This window comes from Heptranchias perlo, chromosome 16 (genome assembly GCF_035084215.1).
Source record: "Heptranchias perlo isolate sHepPer1 chromosome 16, sHepPer1.hap1, whole genome shotgun sequence".
Classification (NCBI taxonomy): Eukaryota; Metazoa; Chordata; class Chondrichthyes; order Hexanchiformes; family Hexanchidae; genus Heptranchias; species Heptranchias perlo.
The window spans coordinates 63,173,411-63,196,441 of record NC_090340.1 but is presented as its reverse complement, the minus strand read 5'-3'; the positions used below and the strand labels follow the sequence as shown (position 1 = coordinate 63,196,441).

General features: G+C 49.8%; 1 protein-coding gene across 1 annotated transcript; it reads left to right on the top strand.

The window, feature by feature from the left end:
• The first annotated feature begins 3,348 nt into the window (after positions 1-3,348).
• ss18l2 (ss18, like 2) lies at positions 3,349-22,799 on the top strand. Its single transcript, XM_067997591.1, has 5 exons — positions 3,349-4,311; positions 10,043-10,119; positions 14,220-14,304; positions 21,545-21,641; positions 22,783-22,799. Exons 1-5 carry the CDS (start codon positions 4,243-4,245, stop codon positions 22,797-22,799), a joined length of 345 nt encoding a protein of 114 aa, XP_067853692.1. The 5' UTR covers positions 3,349-4,242.
• Positions 22,800-23,031: the final 232 nt, after the last annotated feature.

The following is a 23,031-nucleotide window of genomic DNA, read 5'->3' as shown; positions in this document are numbered from 1 at the left end:
GAATACAAGCCTAGTTTATGGAATCTCATAATCTAACCCTTGGAGCCCTGGTAACATTCTGGTGAATCTGTGCTGCACTCCTTCCAAGGCCAATATATCCTTTCCAAGGTGCAGTGCCCAGAACTGAACACAGAACTCCAGGTGTGGTCTAACCAGGGCTTTGTATAGCTGGAGCAAAACTTCCCTTTATATTCTAGCCCTCTAGTTATAAAGGCTAATATTCCATTAGCCTTTGATTTTTTTTTTGTACCTACTTGAGTGATTTTAGCGATCTGTGCACATGGACCCCTAAAATTCTTTATCCAAAAAGAACATAGATTTATATAGCCTCTTATCACATGTTCACATACACCACCACTTGTGTGGGTGAACACAGCTGCCATTTTGCACACAGTGTGATCCCACAAACAGCCAATGAGATGAATGACCAGATTCTCTGCATTCACCTTACCCTAGAAACTTTGCAAAACCTGACCAGCAGCTTCAAAATCGTTGTGTAGCCCCTAAAAACCTGCGCTCGAAAAGAGCCCTGAGTTGAGAGCAAGTAGTCATGCAGGCTGTGTACACAGCACTCCCTCACTTCTATTGGAGGACAAGAATCATAGAATCATAGAAGTTTACAACATGGAAACAGGCCCTTCGGCCCAACATGTCCATGTCGCCCAGTTTATACCACTAAGCTAGTCCCAATTGCCTGCACTTGGCCCATATCCCTCTATACCCATCTTACCCATGTAACTGTCCAAATGCTTTTTAAAAGACAAAATTGTACATGAAAGGATGAAGGGAAAATCCAAATGTTGGAAGCACAAACATGGTGTACCTACTATGAGGCCCACTGCTGTAAAAATTACAGGATTTTTACATAAAAGATGTTGCAGTCTGGTTAATTTTAACAAAAGGAAAATCAATGGTATTTGGATTTTCAACAGATCAACCAGATCCATCACGTCCCAAAAACTTATCTCCATGATCATCCTCTCACATCCATTGTCCATTGCTCCAGTTCACAAAGGCACTCCAATCCCTTCAGATCCAGTTCATGGAGACACTATCTGCTACACTTTCCTAAAAACACTCCCCCTCAAACTCCATTAATACTCTTCCTGGCCACGTCAATTGAACTTGGCAGTTGTCTTTTCCCCCTCGCCCCCAGTTGAGCTGCTGCTTTTTTCTCTTTCCTCTTTCTCCCCCCACCACCACCCAAATTCATGCTGCAATCCTTTTGTTCATGCTGGCATTATTGTTGCTCTGCCCCTGTCCCCAAGTATTGCTCCCTGCCCTGCATCTCCATCTATTCCCCTTTTCTCTCGCTGCCTTTGCCAGCCATTTGCCCCATTCAATCCCCCACCCCCACTCAGTCCCACTCCGACAACAACTTGCATTTATATAGCACCTTTAATGTAGTAAAACGCCCCAAGGCGCTTCACGGGAGCATAAACAAACAAAATTTGACACTGAGCCGCGTAAGGAGATATTAGGACAGGTGACCAAAAGCTTGGTCAAAGAGAGGTTTTAAGGAGCGTCTTAAAGGAGGAGAGCGAGGCGGAGAGGTTTAGGGAGGGAATTCCAGAGCTTAGGGCCGAGGCATCTGAATACACTGCCACCAATGGTGGAGCGATGGAAATCGGGGATGCGGAAGAGGTGGTCTCCTGATTCTCCGAATTTCTCGCACAGCAGCTGCTGACGCGAAACCACGAGCAAGAATACTCAACCGTAGGGGACCCGACCTTTTAGAGAGATAAACGCAATAACATTTTCACATGTCACTTGATCAAACCTCCAGAACTGCCTTCAACCAGCGTTGGCAACCCTATGACAGGCACTGGTGCTTTGTCTTCCTTTGGCCTAACTAAATTACCTAAAACATTCCTTTCATCCACCACAATGTCACTAATCTCGTTCTCAACTAGTTTAGGATTTACCTCCTCTCCGATATCATTCTCTTTAGTGAAGTACTTGTTATAAACCACCGCCATTGATCATCTACAGATTGACTCTCCTTAGGGGGTCCCACCTCAGTTTCCCCTTCTTGCTGCTCCTTTTGATTATTTTCCCCCCCTTCATACTCCATCTTAGCTTTCCTTTATCCCATTCTTAACCTCTTATTTTCTCATTCTCCTTTAGTATTTATTATTATTCTTATAGTTCTCAGAACCCTCTTCAAATTTAATTGATTTAGAACCTTTTTATATCCATGACATCCTGAAACTACTAGAAGTTTTCTTTTTCAATGGAATTTACTTATTCTATACCTTTTGCAATCTTTTTTAACCACCCTCCTGTTGCTCTACAGGCCCATGTGCCAATTTCTCCTACAACCTTGCCTCAGCTAGCTCATTCATCTCTAGAATCTGCCCAAAATCCAAGCTGGTGTTGCAGTTCTTTACTCGGTGTTTAGAATGTGGAATATGTATAAGGGGAAGCTAGATAAACATAGGAAGAAAGGAATAGAAGGACATGCTGATAGGGTGAGATAAAGTAGGGAGGGAGGAGGCTCGTGTGGAGCATAGACACTGGCACAGACCAGTTGGGCCGAACAGCCTGTTTGTGCTGTAAATTCTATGTAGTTTTTGTTCCCCGTTTCTGGTGGGTTTCATACCTTATATTTGTTCACACAGCAAGTGGTTAGAATGTGAAATTTCTCTGCCTTATTCTTTCTGAAGGAGATTCCTACATTCTTTTAAAGGAGAATCAGATGCTTGAGAGAGAGAAATATTAAGATACTGGGGTTACAGCAGGTGCCTCGTGGAGAAAATCACCTGCAGACTTTGATGGGCCAAATGGGCTGTTTCTGTGCAGAAACATTCTATTATTCTAGTTTGAGAAACAGCACCTCATCTTTCAATTAGACACTTTACAACCTTCCGAACTCAACATTGATTTCAATAACTTCAGATCATATCCACTGCTCCCATTTTTTCAATTGTAAACAATTTTACAACACCAAGTTATAGTCCAATGAACCCATTTTTTCAGACAGCTGCTGCTGCCATTTACAGCTACTCCCGACCAATCTTTTGTTTCTTAACCTGTCCTATTACCACCTTCCTTCCCTGTACTTGTTTGAAAACTTTAATTTTTTTAACATCATTCAGTTCTGACGAAAGGTCTTCGATCTGAAACGTTAACTCGGTTTCTTTCTCCACAGATGTTGCCTGAGCTTTTCCAGCATTTTCTGTTTTTATTTCAGATTTCTGCAGTATTTTGATTCCGGTTCCCTGCTGTTTAAATCTCCCGAACAGTCCCCCGCCCCTGATCGCTCCGGGAGAGCCTCCGCCCCCTGTGCTTTGTGCTGAGAACTCGGGGAGGCGCTAGAGAGCAGGGGGGCTGGAACAGGAAGTGAGAGATACAATGTGATGGAGAGATAGTAACAGGGGGGAGAGAGAGTAACAGAGAGAGAGAATAACAGAGAGAGAGATAGAAATAGGGGGAGAGAGAGAGTGAGTAACAGGGAGAGAGAGAGAAACAGGGGGAGAGAGAGATAGAAATAGGGGGAGAGAGAGAGTGAGTAACAGGGAGAGAGAGATAGTAACAGGGAGAGAGAGAGGGAGTAACAGAGAGAGAGATAGAAACAGGGGGAGAGAGATAGAAACAGGGGGAGAGAGAGAGAAACAGGGAGAGAGAGAGAAACAGGGGGAGAGAGAGAAACAGGGAGAGAGAGAGAGAGAGAAACAGGGGGAGAGAGAGAGAGACAGTAACAGGGGGGAGAGAGAGAGAGTAACAGGGAGAGAGAGGAAGAGAGATAGTAACGGGGAGAGAGAGGGAGAGAGATAGTAACAGAGAGAGAGAGATAGAAACAGGGGGAGAGAGAGGGAGAGAGAGAGTAACAGGGAGAGAGAGAGAGAGAGACAGTAACAGGGGGGAGAGAGAGAGAGTAACAGGGAGAGAGAGAGAGTAACAGGGAGAGAGAGGGAGAGAGATAGTAACAGGGGGAGAGAGAGGGAGAGAGAGAGTAACAGGGAGAGAGAGGGAGAGAGATAGTAACAGAGAGAGAGAGATAGTAACAGGGGGAGAGAGAGAGAGTAACAGGGGGAGGGAAAGATAGAAACAAGGGGAGGGGAGAGTAGCAAGGAGGGAGAGACAGACAGACAGAAACAGCGAGAGAGTGATAGAGTGTAGGGAGAGAGTAACAGAGAGTGAGGGAGAGTAACAGATATTGTAACCGGAGAGGGGGGGATCCAGGGACCGGGCCCGGGGTCGGGAGGGACACCGAGCCGCCCCGCCGGCTCCGCCCGCACAATGTCCGTGGTCTTCGTGCCCCAGAGACTCCGGGGGAAGTGCGAAATAAACCAGGCGACGATCCAGAAGGTACGGGGGAGATTCGGGCCGGGGGGCGGAGGCCGTGAAGCCGGGCCGGGGGGGCCGATCCTCTCATCCCCGGGAGCCGCCCGCCGGCTGGGGGCGGGAGGGGGGAGCCGGGCTGCCGAGTTTGGGGACTCGCGGCCTGGGCTGGGGGATTGAATCCCCGGCTTTGATTGATGTGAATGGGCCGGGGGCCGGGTCCGGGACCGAGTGCGGGATCAGGGGGCGGAGACCGGGGCCGAGTGCGGGACCAGTCCGAGGCCCCGATTCGGAGCCGGGGCCGAATCTCTGCGGCGCTTCATTTGCCGTTTTACTGAGTTTATTAGATTTTATTCATAATTTTTTTTTTGCGGCTGGTTTGACTGCGCCCTCCCGCCTCCGCGGTGGCGTATGTGGGAGTTTTCAATCTCTCCCGCCCGCACACTCTGCCCCCGCTCCGCTGGCCGTGAAACAAGAGATTTATTTATTTAAAGCTGAACTGACCTCTTGGATTTAAAGGGACAGCCCCCCCCCTCCCCCAACTTGGATTTGGACAATGCAAACAAATCCAGAGCTCCTCCCACTTTCCAGAATATTAAAGGGGAGGTGGAGTGGGGAAGCAGGGTTCCTACTTTTGATGGCTGGGTCTGCAGGTAAGGGCTTCATGAGATATGGAGTAACAGCGGGTAAATGGGGTTGAGGTACTGATCAAGCATGATCTAATTGAATGACGGAACAGGCCGGAAGGGCTGACTGGCCTCCTCCTGTTTCTGTGCATCACGAGCTGCCAGATGTCATGCGAGGGATTGGCTGAGAAGAGGATTGGGATGCTCCATGTGGTTGAATAGTCTGCCAGAGCATGCTGTCTAGGGTTGGATGTCAATCCTTGGAGAGGGTCAGATAGGAACATAGGAACAGGAGTAGGCCATTCAGCCCCTCGTGCCTGCTCCGCCATTTGATAAGAGCATGGCTGCTCTGTGATCTAACTCCATATACCTGCCTTTGGCCCATATCCCTCAATACCTTTGGTTGCCAAAAAGCTATCGATCTCAGATTTAAATTTAGCAATTGAGCTAGTATCAATTGCCGTTTGCGGAAGAGAATTCCAAACTTCTACCACCCTTTGTGTGTAGAAATGTTTTCTAATCTCGCTCCTGAAAGGTCTGGCTCTAATTTTTAGACTGTGCCCCCTACTCCTAAAATCCCCAACCAGCGGAAATAGTTTCTCTCTATCCACCCTATTTGTTCCCCTTAATATCTTATAAACTTCGATCAGATCACCCCTTAACCTTCTAAACTCTAGAGACTACAACCCCAATTTGTGTAATCTCCCCTCGTAACTTAACCCTTGAAGTCTGGGTATCATTCGAGTAAACCTACGCTGCACTCCCTCCAAGGCCAATATGTCCTTCCGAAGGTGCGGTGCCCAGAACTGCTCACAGTACTCCAGGTGCGGTCTAACCAGGGTTTTGTATAGCTGCAGCATAACTTCTGCCCCCTTGTACTCTAGTCCTCAAGATATAAAGGCCAACATTCCATTAGCCTTCTTGATTATTTTCTGCACCTGTTCATGACACTTCAATGATCTGTGTACCTGAACCCCCAAGTCCCTTTGGACATCCACTGTTTTTTTAACTTTTTACCATTTAGAAAGTACCCTGTTCTATCCTTTTTTGATTCAAAGTGGATGACCTCACATTTGTCTACATTGAATTCCATTTGCCACAGTTTTGCCCATTCACCTAATCTATCAATATCGCTTTGTAATTTTATGTTTTCATCTACACTGCTTACAATGCCATCAATCTTTGTGTCATCGGCAAACTTAGATATGAGACTTTCTATGCCTTCATCTAAGTCATTTAAAATATTGTGAATAATTGAGGCCCCAAGACAGATCCCTGTGGGACTCCACTAGTCACATCCTGCCAATGTGAGTACCTACCCATTATCCCTACTCTCTGTCGCCTTTCACTCAGCCAACTTCCTAACCAAGTCCATACTTTTCCCTCGATTCCATCGGCTTCTATCTTAGCTAACAGTCTCTTATGTGGGACCTTATCAAATGCCTTCTGGAAGTCCATATAAATAACATCCATTGACATTCCCCTGTCCACTACTTTAGTCACCTCTTCAAAAAATTCAATCAGGTTAGTCAGGCACGACCTACCTTTCACAAATCCATGCTGGCTCTCTCTGATTAACTGAAAATTCTCGAGGTGTTCAGTCACCCTATCCTTAATTATAGACTCCAGCATTTTCCCCACAACAGATGTTAGGCTAACTGGTCTATAATTCTCCGGTTTCCCTCTCTCTCTCTTAAAAAGCGGAGTGACATGTGCAATTTTCCAATCTAGAGGGACAGTTCCTGAATCTAGAGAACTTTGAAAGATTATAGTTAGGGCATTCGCAATGTGCTCACCTACTTTCTTGGAAACCATCTGGTCCTGGGGATTTGTCACTCTTTGGTGCTATTATTTTCTTCATTACTGTTGCTTTGCTTTTGTTAATTTTATCGAGTTCCTGTCCCCAATTCAATATAAGTTTTCTTGGGATTTCCGGCATGCTATCCTCTTTTTCGACTGTAAATACTGACGCAAAGTAATCGTTCAACATGTCCGCCATTTCCCCATTGTCAATGACAATATCCCCACTTTCAGTTTTTAAGGGGCCAACACTGCTCCTGACCACCCTCTTTTTCCTAATATAACTATAAAAGTTCTTCGTATTGGTTTTGATATCCCTTGCAAGTTTCTTTTCATACTCTCTTTTTGTAGCTCTTACTATCTGTTTTGTGACCCTTTGTTGATCTTTGTATCTTTCCCATTCGCCAGGATCTGTGCCATTTTTTGCCTTTTTGTATGTCCTTTCCTTATGTCTTATACTGTCCCTTACCTCTTTAGTTGTCCATGGCTGTTTTTTTTGACAAGTAGAGTTCTTGCCCCTCAGGGGTATAAACCGATTCTGCATCACGTTTAATGTTTCTTTAAACATTTCCCACTGATCATCAGTCATTTTACCCATTAACAGATTTGCCCAGTTTACTGTGGACAGTCTCTGTCTCATCCCATTGAAGTCGGCCTTGCCCAAGTCTAGAATCTTAGCAGCTGATTCACTTTTTTCCCTTTCAAACACTACATTGAACTCGATCATGTTATGATCGCTATTGGATAGATATTCACGCACAGTTAAGCCGTTAACTAAATCTGGTTCATTACTCATTACTAAATCTAGTATGGCTTGCCCCCTTGTTGCCTCTCGGACATACTGCTGTAGAAAACTATCCCGGACACACTCAAGAAATTCACTACCTTTCTGACAGTTGCTAGTCTGCTTTTCCCAATCTATGTGAAGGTTAAAGTCCCCCATTAAGACCACTATGCCTTTCTTACATGCTTGTCTAATCTCTGCATTTATACAATCTAGCACCTCAGAGCTGCTGCCAGGGGTCCTATATACAACTCCCACTATAGTCTTAGATCCTTTCCTATTTCTCAATTCAACCCATAAGGTCTCTGTTGGCTGCTTACCTCTCGTTATATCCTCCTTTATCATTGAATTGATTTCAGCTCTAATCATTAAGGCTACTCCTCCCCCTCTTCCATTTTCCCTATCTCTCCTGTAGACCTTATAACCCGGTATATTTAGTTCCCAATCCTGACCATCCTGCAGCCATGTCTCCGTAATAGCTATCATGTCATACCCTCCAATTTTAATTTGAACCTGTAGTTCATTTAATTTATTCCTTATACTCCGTGCATTTGTATATAGAACTCTTAGTTGGGCCACACACCCTAGCCTGACCTTCAGCTTTGATGCTGGGTTAATCGCCTTCTGCCTTCTAGTTTTCACTTTATCTGTAGTGCCTAAAGTACACTTTCTTTCTGCTGCTCTACGCTTTTCCCTTTCGCTTGTTCTTGAACAACTGTTTGTACTATTTGTATTGTAAATTTCCCCTGGGTCCTCCCCTCTCTTGCTGCTCTCAACTTTATTCCCTTCTGACTCCCCGCTCAGGTTCCCATCCCCCTGCCACTCTAGTTTAAACCTTCCCCAACAGCACTAGCAAACACCCCGCGAGGACATTGGTCCCGGTCCTGCTCGGGTGTAACCCGTCTCGCTTGTACAGGTCCCACCTTCCCCAGAACCGGTCCCAATGTCCCAGGAATCTAAATCCCTCCCTCCTACACCATCCCTGCAGCCATGCATTCATCCTGTCTATTCTCCTGTTCCTATACTCACTAGCACATGGCACCGGTGGTAATCCTGAGATCACGACCTTTGAAGTCCTGCTTTTTAATTTATCTCCTAACTCCTTAAATTTACCTTGCAGGACCTCTTCCCTTTTTTTTATGGAAGAAAGAACTTGTATTCACATGAGGATGCGATAAGATGCTATTATAAATGCAACTTCTTTCTTACCGTTGTAACAACTATTTCTCACTAATTCTATTCAGTAGCTTTATTTTTAATTTGAGCACGTTAGTCACCTGTTTCCCTCTGCTGTCGGAGTCCTGTTGCTGGAGGTGGGGCCCACAACCTCCTGAAGGCTAAAAATCGACTGCCTATTTTGCAGCAGCTTTTCCAGCAAATTGAAACTTGGGGGGAGTATAAAAACTGACCTTCTCCATCAAGGCTTCAGCTGGGAAGTGCTGCTAAATCAATTAATCAGCTCCAGTCACACATAAACGTGGTTCTGCGCTATTACCTCTGGAGTCCCCCAAGGATCTATCCTTGGCCCCCTCCTATTTCTCACCTACAGGCTGCCCGTTGGCGACATCGTCCAAAAACACGACGTCAGGTTTGACGACACCCAGCTCTACCTCACCACCTCCTCCCTCAACTGGCTCTGATTTGTCACACCAGTACTGGATGAGCAAAAATTTCCTCCAACTAAATATTGGGAAGACTGAAGCCATTGTCTTCGGTCTTGGGCCCTGCCACAAACTCCGTTCCCTAGCCACCGACTCAATCCCTCTCCCTGGCCACTGCCTGAGGTTGAACCAGACCGTTCCCAACCTCGGCGTCCTGTTTGACCCTGAGATGAGCTTCCGACCACATATCCGCTCCATCACCAAGACCGCCTACTTCCACCTCCGTAACATCGCCCGTCTCCGCCCCACCTCAGCTCGTCTGTTGCTGAAATCCTCATCCATGCTGTTGTTGCCTCTAGACTGGACTATTCCAATGATCTCCTGGCCGGCCTCCCATCTTCCATCCCCCATAAACTTGAGCTCAACCAAAACTCTGCTGCCCGTATCCTAACTCGCACTAAGTCTCGTTCACCCATCACCTCTGTGCTCGCTGCATTGGCTCCCAGTCCGGGGAACACCTCGATTTTAAAATTCTCATCCTTGTTTTCCAATCTCTCCGTGGCCTCGCCCCTCCCTATCTCTGTAACCTCCTCCAGCCCCACAACCCTCCGAGATCTTTGCGCTCCTCCAATTCTTGCCTCTTGCGCATCCCCGATTTTAATCCCTCCACCATTGGCGGCCGTGCCTTCAGCTGCCTCGACCCTAAGCTCTGGAATTCCCTCCCTAAACCTCTCCACCTCTCTCTCCTCCTTTAAGACGCTCCTTAAAACCTACCTCTTTGACCAAGCTTTTGGTCGCCTGCCCTAATATCTCCTTATGTGGCTCGGTGTCAAATTTTGTTTGAAAATTACTCCTATGAAGCACCTTGGGACGTTTAACGACATTAAAGGCGCTATATAAATGCAAGTTGTTGTGTTACTAAACGTGTCGATGTTGTATGGTTTCAGTTACTTGATGAGAACAACCAGTTAATTCAATGCATTGTGGAATATCAGAACAATGGAAAGGCAGCAGAGTGCACTCAGTAAGTCATTTATTTTCTGATGTAACGGGGGAGTGAGGGGAAATTGGGTTGGGACACTGAAGAGGTAAAAGTGTCTTATTGATGGGGGTTAAACTGGAGTTTTCCAAATTTAAGTCACTATTTATTTGTAATTAATATAAAACAGAAAAAAAACAGCAAATAGTGAAATATAAACATGCACCAGTAAAGTCCGTATTGGTACAATTGCCCTTGATAGGAATTTTTTTTGGATGGAATATTAAAGTCGCTTTGGGTTCTCTGAGTCAATTTGGTATCGTCACCTTGGGGAAACGCATTGGTTCATTGTGTCGTGCCCCTTGGCCAGGGGGTGATAAGGAAACTTTGTCTGGTCAGAATTCAGGATTTCAAACTCCAGTATCTCAGCCTTTTAGGTTTTAAAGTTGACATCTTCAGCGAATTCCTTTGAACAGTCGCTCTCCAGGCACATCTCCCACACGTTTAAAAAATAACCGTGTACGAACTGATGTCCCATGGTACAATGTTGCAAATATTGACGGACGTGACCAATTCATTGATTGCGACAAATCGGAAATCCAAGCAACATAGCTTATTTCTTTTGCATGAAAGGAACAAAGCAGTTAATTAAGTCGCAGAAACACATCCATTTGATCTTATGGAATCGTACAGCACAGAAGGGGCCATTCGGCCCATCGTGCCTGTGCCAGGTCTTTGGCAGAGCTGTCCAATTAGTCCCACTCCCCCTGCTCTTTCCCCATAGCCCCATCGCGGTTTTCAAAAGAGAGGAGTTGGCAAGTGCGAGGGGCCAGGAGGAGGATTAAAAGAGCAGGAAGTGGATCCCATCAATGGGATGTGCTTAAAAGGGACAGGAGGAAATAGGAGAGAAATTGCAAAGTGATGGGTGTTTGTGGGTAGGGTGAGTGGGAGGTGAGGAAGAGGAGGGAGAGGTCACGGCAGAGGCAGCTGTACAGATGGTGTCAATCTTACAGCCAACGAAATCCGTGAGCCGTTCACACTTGGTACTGGAGGCGAGTGAGAGTGGGGTCACTGGTGCTGGAGGCGAGTGAGAGTGGGGTCACTGGTGCTGGAGGCGAGTGAGAGTGGGGTCACTGGTACTGGAGGCGAGTGAGAGTGGGGTCACTGGTGCTGGAGGCGAGTGAGAGTGGGGTCACTGGTGCTGGAGGCGAGTGAGAGTAGGGTCACTGGTGCTGGAGGCGAGTGAGAGTGGGGTCACTGGTACTGGAGGCGAGTGAGAGTGGGGTCACTGGTGCTGGAGGCGAGTGAGAGTGGGGTCACTGGTACTGGAGGCGAGTGAGAGTGGGGTCACTGGTACTGGAGGCGAGTGAGAGTGGGGTCACTGGTGCTGGAGGCGAGTGAGAGTGGGGTCACTGGTGCTGGAGGCGAGTGAGACCTCTCCCTTCTCTCCCTCCTCTTCCTCACCTCCCACTCACCCTACCCACAAACGACCATCATTTTGCAATTTCTCTCCTATTTCCTCCTGTCCCGTTTAAGCACAGCCCATTGATGGGATCCACTTCCTGCTCTTTTAATCCTCCTCCTGGCCCCTCGCACTTGCCAACTCCTCTCTTTCAAAACCACTATCATCACACCCTCTCCCTTCCCCACAGCCCATCCGCTCTGTCCAATGACAGCCTCATCTGTAACCTCCATTTCATCTCCAAGGTCCCGTAGGCTTCTGTTTCCAGCTGTGCACCCAACCCTTCCCCAAATCCGCTCTTTGAATTCTTTCAGTCCACTTCTGCCCTGCTCAGTGGCCATGGTGGTCTCAAAGTCACGGGTGACGTCCTCTGTCACTGCCACCGTGTTGCATTATCCCTCCCCCCCCCCCCCCCCCCCCCATATTTGTCCTCTTCAGCCTTCTCCCCAGTTGTTCTGCTCCACAAGGACTGGCCTCACATTGAATGTGTTCAGAAGGGTAGGAATGGAACAGGGTGTCTTCAGCCATGGCGTCACTCTCTGCCCCCCGCACCATCGCCCCCATCATCCAGTGATGTAACTCTCTTCACATCTGCATGCTGCTCCTTGGCGGGGTCACCTTCTGTTGGTATGGCAACGACCTCCAGCTCCACCACCTCCCCCGTCCACTCCTGATCTGTTCTGACATCGAGTCGTGGGCGAGTGATCGTTTCCTCCAACTGAACCCTGGGGAGGCGAATGCCAAGAACTCCACTCACTCGCCCCTTGCTCCAGCCCCCGCCCCAGACACCTGCTCACGCTGAGCCAGTCAGTGTGGAACCCTGGCATCCTACTTCACTCTCATCTCGGCAACAGAGCCCACATCCGCTCTTACCTCATTCCCATAGCTACCATAACCCTTGTTCTTACTCTGTATCTAACCCTGTACCTGCCCTGGGAGTGTTTGATGGGACAGTGTAGAGGGAGCTTTACTCTGTATCTAACCCTGTACCTGCCCTGGGAGTGTTTGATGGGACAGTGTAGAGGGAGCTTTACTCTGTATCTAACCCTGTACCTGCCCTGGGAGTGTTTGATGGGACAGTGTAGAGGGAGCTTTACTCTGTATCTAACCCGTGCTGTACCTGCCCTGAGACTGTTTGATGGGACAGTGTAGAGGGAGCTTTACTCTGTATCTAACCCGTGTTGTACCTGCCCTGAGACTGTTTGATGGGACAGTGTAGAGGGAGCTTTACTCTGTATCTAACCTGTGCTGTACCTGCCCTGGGAGTGTTTGATGGGACAGTGTAGAGGGAGCTTTACTCTGTATCTAACCCGTGCTGTATTTGGGAGAAACTTAAAAGCTAATGGAATTTTTGGGTTGAAGCAGGTAAATGGAGGATGTGGTGGGTGAATGAGAATAGGATTCAAAAAGGAATTGGATAAATACTTGAAGGGAAAAAATTTTTCAGGGCTACGAGGAAAAAGTGGGGGAGTGGGACTAACTGGATTGCTCTTACAAAGAGCCGGCATGGGTTCAATGGACCGAATGGCTTCTTTCTGTGCTGTAACCATTCTATGACTGCACAGTGTTCCTGAGTGGGCTGTGGTTTTATGGTTCTACACACTAACAGTCTGTGCTTTGTTCAGGTATACACACCTGCCTGGACTCGAATGTAACACGATCCTCGTACACGCAAATCATGTCATTGTTTATGTTCAATTCCTCATTCTAGTCTGGCAGGTCTTTTTTTATTTCCCTCCTGTTCCTGGGTCTCGGGTCCCAACACGCTCTCGTTCATGGGGGGATGGGAGGGGGGTGGTGGGGTGTGGTGGAGGGGTGAGCGGGGGAATTGGGGGGTGGGTGGGGGGTGGTGGAGGGGTGAGTGGGGGAATTGGGGGATGGTGGGGTGTGGTGGAGGGGTAAGTGGGGGAATTGGGGGGTGGGTGGGGTGTGGTGGAGGGGTGAGTGGGGGAATTGGGGGATGGTGGGGTGTGGTGGAGGGGTGAGTGGGGGAATTGGGGGGTGGGTGGGGTGTGGTGGAGGGGTGAGTGGGGGAATTGGGGGATGGTGGGGTGTGGTGGAGGGGTGAGTGGGGGAATTGGGGGGTGGGTGGGGTGTGGTGGAGGGGTGAGTGGGGGAATTGGGGGATGGTGGGGTGTGGTGGAGGGGTGAGTGGGGGAATTGGGGGATGGAGGGGTGAGTGGGGGAATTGGGGGGTGGGTGGGGTGTGGTGGAGGGGTGAGCGGGGGAATTGGGGGGTGGGTGGGGTGTGGTGGAGGGGTGAGCGGGGGAATTGGGGGGCGGGAGGGGGGATGGTTGAGGGGGATGGGGTGGTGGGAGGGGATGGGGGAGTGGGGGTGGGAGAGGGTGGGGGGTTTAGTGGGGGTGGGGGGAGTGACATGGCCTCCGAGATTAATCTTGAATTGCTGGAGACTCCGGGACGAGTGTGTCCTGAGGTCAGGGTGGGATCTAACAGGGTTGTGATGCTCCCCAACCCCATTAAAAAGCCTGAAGAGTCTCACTGCCCAAGGCTCACACGTAAGGAACAGACATTTAGCGAATGCCAATGGAACTGTTCCCCAGACCAAGTCGATGCCTTCGGCGGGATGGGGGGGTGGGGCGTGATTGTGGAGGGGGGGGGGGGGGAATAGGAGGAAAAGGTGGATGAGAAATCAGTAATCTTTTCTCATTAATTGTTGTTCAGATATCAGCAGATCTTGCACAGAAACCTCATCTACCTGGCCACAATAGCAGACTCCAGCCAGAATGTGCCCAGCACTCAACCTGTGGTAAGTGACACTGAACGGCTCGGTGATCGAGTACAGACCAGGTGTTTCTCGGATCCAAAGTCGGTGACCTCACACTCCCCCACATTGAACTCCATCTGTCACAGTGAATCTGTCTGTGTCCCTTTGTAATTTCCTGCTCCCACCTACACAACTCACTGTGACTCCAAACTTAGTGTCATCTGCAAGCTTGGATATACAGCTCTCTCTTCCCTCATCCAAGTCATTGATGTAAATGGTGAAAAGCTGAGACCCCAGTACAGATCCCTGGGGAACACCACTTGTCACATCCCACAGTCAGAGAATGAATCCTTTATCCCTACTCTCTGTCTCCTGCCTCCCAAACAATTACCGACCAATGCCGTGCGCTCTCATTTTTATTAATGACCTCTTATGTGGATCTTATCAAATGTTTTCTGGAAGATTCCGTAGGCTCTCCCCTACCCGTACGGGCGACGTCCGTAGGCTCTCCCCTACCCGTACGGGCGACGTCCGTAGGCTCTCCCCTACCCGTACGGGCGACGTCCGTAGGCTCTCCCCTACCCGTACGGGCGACGTCCGTAGGCTCTCCCCTACCCGTACGGGCGACGTCCGTAGGCTCTCCCCTACCCGTACGGGCGACGTCCGTAGGCTCTCCCCTACCCGTACGGGCGACGTCCGTAGGCTCTCCCCTACCCGTACGGGCGACGTCCGTAGGCTCTCCCCTACCCGTACGGGCGACGTCCGTAGGCTCTCCCCTACCCGTACGGGCGACGTCCGTAGGCTCTCCCCTACCCGTACGGGCGACGTCCGTAGGCTCTCCCCTACCCGTACGGGCGACGTCCGTAGGCTCTCCCCTACCCGTACGGGCGACGTCCGTAGGCTCTCCCCTACCCGTACGGGCGACGTCCGTAGGCTCTCCCCTACCCGTACGGGCGACGTCCGTAGGCTCTCCCCTAACCGTACGGGCGACGTCCGTAGGCTCTCCCCTAACCGTACGGGCGACGTCCGTAGGCTCTCCCCTAACCGTACGGGCGACGTGCCGGTGACCTCCCCAAAAAATTCAACTAGATTAGTCAGACATGATTTACCCTTCACAAATCCATACTGACTCTCTTGGATCAGTTGATCCAAATGCTCAGTCACTCTGCCTCTGATAGATTCCAGTAACTTCCCCACTACTGAAGTTAGACAGACAGGCCTAGAGTTACCTGGTTTCTCACTCCCTTCCTTCTTCAATAATGGAGTGACATTTTCAATTTTCCAAACCCAAGGCTCAATTCCTGGACCCAGAGAACTGGAAAATTATGCAATTTCTTTACTTTTAATACCCTGGGGTGAAAACCACCAGGTCCTGGAGACTTGTCCGTGTTAAGTTCTATTATTTTCGCTGTTACCGTTTTTAAGCTTGTGTTAAATCTTTCCCTTGACTTATTTACACGTTCCCTTGTACTGCTGGTATTCGGTCCTCTCCCTCCACTGTGAAAACGGATACAAAATACTCATTCAACAAGGCTGCCATTTTCTTATTATCCATTATAGTCTTTAATGGGACGATATTCCCCTTTGCCGTTCTCTTTCTCTTCATATATTTATAAAACCTTTGATATCCCTTGGAAGTTTATTTTATACTCCTGTTTTGCACCTCTTATTACTTTCTTTCTGTCCCTTTTGTTGCTTTTTATTGCACGCTCAGTCTGCTGGATTTCTATGTTTCATTGCCTTTGCGTAATCCTTTTCTTTGAGCTTGATATTGTCTCTTGCCTCATGACGGCAATCTGTGGGTGTCTTGCTCTGGCCTGTGCGTTGTGCTGTATGTAATGGGCGTGCTGACCAATAGTACTGACTGAGGCTGGGATAGGTGGGAATGGAGTTGTCAGATGTTCTGTGCAGAGAGCAGCGGGTTGAATAATCGAGATGTGAGGATGGGTAAATATTCTCCCGTTTTGCTCAATTACCTTTGGGGATCGGGGAGCGTTTACACAGAACTTGACCTCAGGAGTGGGATGGAGTCCACGATAGGGGAGAGTGTAAATGGGCTGTGGGAGGAGATTAAATGGGGGGGTAGAGTCCACGATAGGGGGAGAGTGTAGATGGGCCGTGGGAGGAGATTAAATGGGGGGGTAGAGTCCACAATAGGGGAGAGTGTAGATGGGCCATGGGAGGAGATTAAATGGGGGGGTAGAGTCCACGATAGGGGAGAGTGTAGATGGGCCGTGGGAGGAGATTAAATGGGGGGTCGGAGAGTATAGATGGGCTGTGGGAGGAGATTAAATGGGGGGGTGGAGTCCACGATAGGGGAGAGTGTAGATGGGCTGTGGGAGGAGATTAAATGGGGGGGTGGAGTCCACGATAGGGGAGAGTGTAGATGGGCTGAGGGAGGAGATTAAATGGGGGGATAGAGTCCATGATAGGGGAGAGTGTAGATGGGCCGTGGGAGGAGATTAAATGGGGGGGTGGAGTCCATGATAGGGGGAGAGTGTAGATGGGCCGTGGGAGGAGATTAAATGGGGGGGTGGAGTCCACGATAGGGGAGAGTGTAGATGGGCTGTGGGAGGAGATTAAATGGGGGGGTGGAGTCCACGATAGGGGAGAGTGTAGATGGGCTGAGGGAGGAGATTAAATGGGGGGATAGAGTCCATGATAGGGGAGAGTGTAGATGGGCTGAGGGAGGAGATTAAATGGGGGGGTGGAGTCCACGATAGGGGAGAGTGTAGATGGGCCGTGGGAGGAGATTAAATGGGGGGGTGGAGTCCACGATAGGGGAGAGTATAGATGGGCCGTGGGAGGAGATTAAATGGGGGGGTGGAGTCCACGATAGGGGAGAGTGTAGATGGGCTGAGGGAGGAGATTAAATGGGGGGATAGAGTCCATGATAGGGGAGAGTGTAGATGGGCTGAGGGAGGAGATTAAATGGGGGGTGGAGTCCATGATAGGGGAGAGTGTAGATGGGCCGTGGGAGGAGATTAAATGGGGGGGGAAGAGTCCACGATAGGGGAGGGTGTGGATGGGCCGTGGGAGGAGATTAAATGGGGGGGGGAAGAGTCCACGATAGGGGAGGGTGTGGATGGGCTGTGGGAGGAGTGGACTTGTTGGGTTGTATGAAGAACATTTTTCCTCGTTCTCTGCTTTGTTCTGTCGATCTGGAGCGTGTCAGGGCTTGAGATTGATTTGTTTACAGTGTACGTGTTGGGAATGTGCCTCCCATTTGCCAGCACCTAATTTCCATGTACTGTTTGTGGGTTTTGCTCTCTGGCAGGAGCCTGAAGTGAGAATCTGAGTTGTGCTGAGAACAATGCACTGTTCATTGTGAAAGCAGTGACCGTGGGGCAAGGCTCGAGGTCACTGCTGTGTGTCTGGAGGTGGGGAGAGGTTGGTTGTATGCCAGTGACAACTAATAGCAGAATATTACCACTGCAAGTGTCGTCAAAGTATATTGGGAACAGAATCAGACAGCACAGAAGGAGGCCATTCGCCCATCGTGCCTGTGCTGGCTCTTTGAAAGAGCTATCCAATTAGTCCCACTCCCCCCTGCTCTTTCCCCATAGCCCTGTAATTTTGTCCTTTTCAAGTATTTATCCAATTCATTTTGCAAGTTATTATTGAATCTGCTTCCACCGCCCTTTCAGGCAGCGCATTCCAGATCAGAACAACTCGCTGCGTAAAAAATGTTTCCTCATCTCCCCTCTGGCTCTTTTGCCGATCATCTGGAACCAATGTCCTAGGGGGAGTGTTTGCTAGTGCTGTTGGGGAGGGTTTAAACTAATATGGCAGGGGGATGGGAACCGATGCAGGAAGTCAGTGGGAAGTAAAGTGGTGACAGAAACAAAAGGCAGTAAGGGAGAGTGTACAGAACATGACCGGACAGATGGTCTGAGAAAGCAGGGCAAAGACCAAGGGAAGTCTAGATTAAACTGCATTTATTTCAATGCAAGAAGTCTGATGGGCAAGGCAGATGAACGCAGGGCATGGATGGGACTGGGATGTTATAGCTATTACTGAAACATGGCTAAGGGAGGGGCAGGACTGGCAGCTCAATGTTCCAGGGTACAGATGCTATAGGAAAGATAGAGCAGGAGGTAAGAGAGGAGGGGGAGTTGCGTTCTTGATTAGGGAGAACATCACGGCAATAGTGAGAGGGGATATATCCGAGGGTTCGCCCACTGAGTCTATATGGGTAGAACTGAAAAATAAGAAGGGAGAGATCACTTTGATAGGATTGTACTACAGACCCCCAAATAGTCAACGGGAAATTGAGGAGCAAATATGTAAGGAGATTACAGACAGCTGCAAGAAAAATAGGGTGGTAATAGTAGGGGACTTTAACTTTCCCAACATTGACTGGGACAGCCATAGCATTAGGGGCTTGGATGGAGAGAAATTTGTTGAGTGTATTCAGGAGGAATTTCTCATTCAGTATGTGGATGGCCTGACTAGAGAGGGGGCAAAACTTGACCTCCTCTTGGGAAATAAGGACGGGCAGGTGACAGAAGTGTTAGTGAGGATCACTTTGGGACCAGTGATCATAATTCCATTAGTTTTAAGATAGCTATGGAGAATGATAGGTCTGGCCCAAAAGTTAAAATTCTAAATTGGGGAAAGGCCAATTTTGATGGTATTAGACAGGAACTTTCAGAAGTTGATTGGGAGAGTCTGTTGGCAGGCAAAGGGACGTCTGGTAAGTGGGAGGCTTTCAAAAGTGTGTTAACCAGGGTTCAGGGTAAGCACATTCCTTATAAAGTGAAGGGCAAGGCTGGTAGAAGTAGGGAACCTTGGATGACTCGGGGGATTGAGGCCCTAGTCAAAAAGAAGAAGGAGACATATGACATGCATAGGCAGCTGGGATCAAGTGGATCCCTTGAAGAGTATAGAGATTGCCAGAGTAGAGTTGAGAGAAATCAGGAGGGCAAAAAGGGGACATGAGATTGCTTTGACAGATAAGGCAAAGGAGAATCCAAAGAGCTTCTACAAATACATAAAGGGCAAAAGAGTAACTAGGGAGAGAGTAGGGCCTCTTAAGGATCAACAAGGTCATCTATGTGCGGAACCACAAGAGATGGGTGAGATCCTGAATGAATATTTCACATTGGTATTTACGGTTGAGAAAGGCATGGATGTTAGGGAACTTGGGGAAATAAATAGTGATGTCTTGAGGAGTGTACATATTACAGAGAGGGAGGTGCTGGAAGTCTTAACGCGCATCAAGGTAGATAAATCTCCGGGACCTGATGAAATGTATCCCAGGACGTTATGGGAGGTTAGGACGGAAATTGCGGGTCCCCTAGCAGAGATATTTGAATCATCGACAGCTACAGGTGAGGTGCCTGAAGATTGGAGGGTAGCAAATGTTGTGCCTTTGTTTAAGAAGGGCGGCAGGGAAAAGCCTGGGAACTACAGACCAGTGAGCCTGACATCTGTAGTGGGTAAGTTGTTAGAGGGTATTCTGAGAGACAGGATCTACGGGCATTTGGAGAGGCAGGGACTGATTAGGAACAGTCAGCATGGTTTTGTGAGAGGAAAATCATGTCTCACGAATTTGATTGAGTTTTTTGAAGGGGTAACCAAGAAGATAGATGAGGGCTGTGCAGTAGACGTGGTCTACATGGACTTTAGCAAAGCCTTTGACAAGGTACCGCATGGTAGGTTGTTACATAAGGTTAAATCTCACGGGATCCAAGGTGAGGTAGCCAATTGGATACAACATTGGCTTGACGACAGAAGACAGAGGGTGGTTGTAGAGGGTTGTTTTTCAAACTGGAGGCCTGTGTCCAGCGGTGTGCCTCAGGGATCGGTGCTGGGTCCGCTGTTATTTGTTATTTATATTAATGATTTGGATGAGAATTTAGGAGGCATGGTTAGTAAGTTTGCAGATGACACCAAGATTGGTGGCATTGTGGACAGTGAAGAAGGTTATCTAGGATTGCAACGGGATCTTGATAAATTGGGCCAGTGGGCCGATGAATGGCAGATGGAGTTTAATTTAGATAAATGTGAGGTGATGCATTTTGGTAGATCGAATCAGGCCAGGACCTACTCTGTTAATGGTAGGGCGTTGGGGAGAATTATAGAACAAAGAGATCTAGGAGTACAGGTTCATAGCTCCTTGAAAGTGGAGTCACAGGTGGATAGGGTGGTGAAGAAGGCATTCAGCATGCTTGGTTTCATTGGTCAGAACATTGAATACAGGAGTTGGGATGTCTTGTTGAAGTTGTACAAGACATTAGTTAGGCCACACTTGGAATACTGTGTACAGTTCTGGTCACCCTATTATAGAAAGGATATTATTAAACTAGAAAGAGTGCAGAAAAGATTTACTAGGATGCTACCGGGACTTGATGGTTTGACTTATAGGGAGAGGTTGGATAGACTGAGACTTTTTTCCCTGGAGAGTAGGAGGTTTAGGGGTGATCTTATAGAAGTCTATAAAATAATGAGGGGCATAGATAAGGTCGATAGTCAAAATCTTTTCCCAAAGGTAGGGGAGTCTATAACGAGGGGACATAGATTTAAGGTGAGAGGGGAGAGATACAAAAGGGTCCAGAGGGGCAATTTTTTCACTCAAAGGGTGGTGAGTGTCTGGAACGAGCTGCCAGAGGCAGTAGTAGAGGCGGGTACAATTTTGTCTTTTAAAAAGCATTTGGACAGTTACATGGGTAAGATGGGTATAGAGGGACATGGGCCAAGTGCAGGCAACTGGGACTAGCTTAGTGGTATAAACTGGGCGACATGGACATGTTGGGCCGAAGGGCCTGTTTCCATGTTGTAAACTTCTATGATTCTATCTTAAATCTGTGTCCTCTGGTTACCGACCCTCCTGCCACTGGAAACGGTTTCTCCTTATTTACTCTATCAAAACCCCTCATAATTTTGAACACCTCTATTAAATCTCCCCTTAACCTTCTCTGTTCTAAGGAGAACAATCCCAGCTTCTCCAGTCTCTCCACATAACTGAAGTCCCTCATCCCTGGTACCATTCTGGTAAATCTCTTCCGCACCCTCTCTAAGGCCTTGACATCCTTCCTAAAGTGCGGTGCCCAGAATTGGACACAATACTCCAGCTGAGGCCAAACCGGATGAGGGAGGGCATTTAACACTCGGAATCTACGGCCCACCTCCACAGTATCCGTCTACCTCCGGAGTTTCTGCCCCCACTTCCTTCCCCAGAGATCGTTCTGGCAACTATTCACTTTGGGCTAAAGTCACTGCCCTCATTTCTTTTGGCTCATTTTAAAAAAATGTATCTAATTTATTTTCTCTCCTTCAGACACTGAATCAGCCGATGGCGGTGGGACCGGGTGGGACGGAGCCTGTGGGGAGTGGAACCCCTCCCCCTGGATCAGGGACCGCTCATCAGATGGCAGGTAAGGGGCAAGTGAGTTCGACCACCACCTCTGATCGAGCCAATGGAGTCGAATTGTGGGGAGGCGGGGCGAGGTCGGAGTGCGGGGTGGAGGAGGTTCGAGAGTGGGGGGGGGGTGAGGTCGGAGCGCGGGGGGGGGGGTGAGGTCGGAGCGCGGGGGGGGGGTGAGGTCGGAGCGCGGGGGGGGGGTGAGGTCGGAGCGCGGGGGGGGGGTGAGGTCGGAGCGCGGGGGGGGGTGAGGTCGGAGCGCGGGGGGGGGGTGAGGTCGGAGCGCGGGGGGGGGTGAGGTCGGAGCGCGGGGGGGGGGTGAGGTCGGAGCGCGGGGGGGGGGGTGAGGTCGGAGCGCGGGGGGGGGTGAGGTCGGAGCGCGGGGGGGGGTGAGGTCGGAGCGCGGGGGGGGGGTGAGGTCGGAGCGCGGGGGGGGGGTGAGGTCGGAGGGCGGGGGGGGTGAGGTCGGAGCGCGGGGGGGTGAGGTCGGAGCGCGCGGGGGGGGTGAGGTCGGAGCGCGGGGGGGGGTGAGGTCGGAGCGCGGGGGGAGGTGGGGGTGAGGTCGGAGCGCGGGGAGGGGGGGGTTGAGGTCAGAGTGCGGGGGGGTTGAGGTCGGAGTGCGGGGATGGGGGGGGTTGAGGTCAGAGTGCGGGGGTGGGGGGTTTGAGGTCAGAGTGCGAGGGGGTGGTGAGGTCGGAGCGCGGGGGTGGGGGGGGGGTTGAGGTCAGAGTGCGGGGATGGGGGGGGGTTGAGGTCAGAGTGCGGGGGGGTTGAGGTCGGAGTGCGGGGATGGGGGTGGTTGAGGTCAGAGTGCGGGGGGGTTGAGGTCGGAGTGCGGGGATGGGGGGGGTTGAGGTCAGAGTGCGGGGATGGGGGGGGTTGAGGTCAGAGTGCGGGGGGGTTGAGGTCGGAGTGCGGGGATGGGGGGGGTTGAGGTCAGAGTACGGGGGTGGGGGTGGTTGAGGTCAGAGTGCGAGGGGGGGTGAGGTCGGAGCGCGGGGAGGTGGGGGTGAGGTCAGAGTGCGGGGGTGGGCTGAGGTCAGAGTGCGGGGGGGTTGAGGTCGGAGTGCGGGGATGGGGGGTTCCTTGTATTGAGCTGCTCACGTGCGCCCCCTGTTGGGTGCATTAGCAGTTTATATTTTATTTGTTCTCAGGATGTGGCCGTCGGTAGCAGCACCGCCATTTAATGCCCGTCCCCCGCTGCTCGGTTTGACACAACTGAGTTTCTTGCTCAGCCGCTTCTGAAGGCATTTAAAAGTCAACCACGTTGGTGCGGGGACTGGAGTCACACAGAGGCCCAGACCGGGGAAGGACGGCAGGTTTCCTTCCCTAAAGGCCATCAGTGAACCAGTCGGGTTTTCACGACAATCCGACAGCTTCAGGGTCACTTTTACTGAGACCAG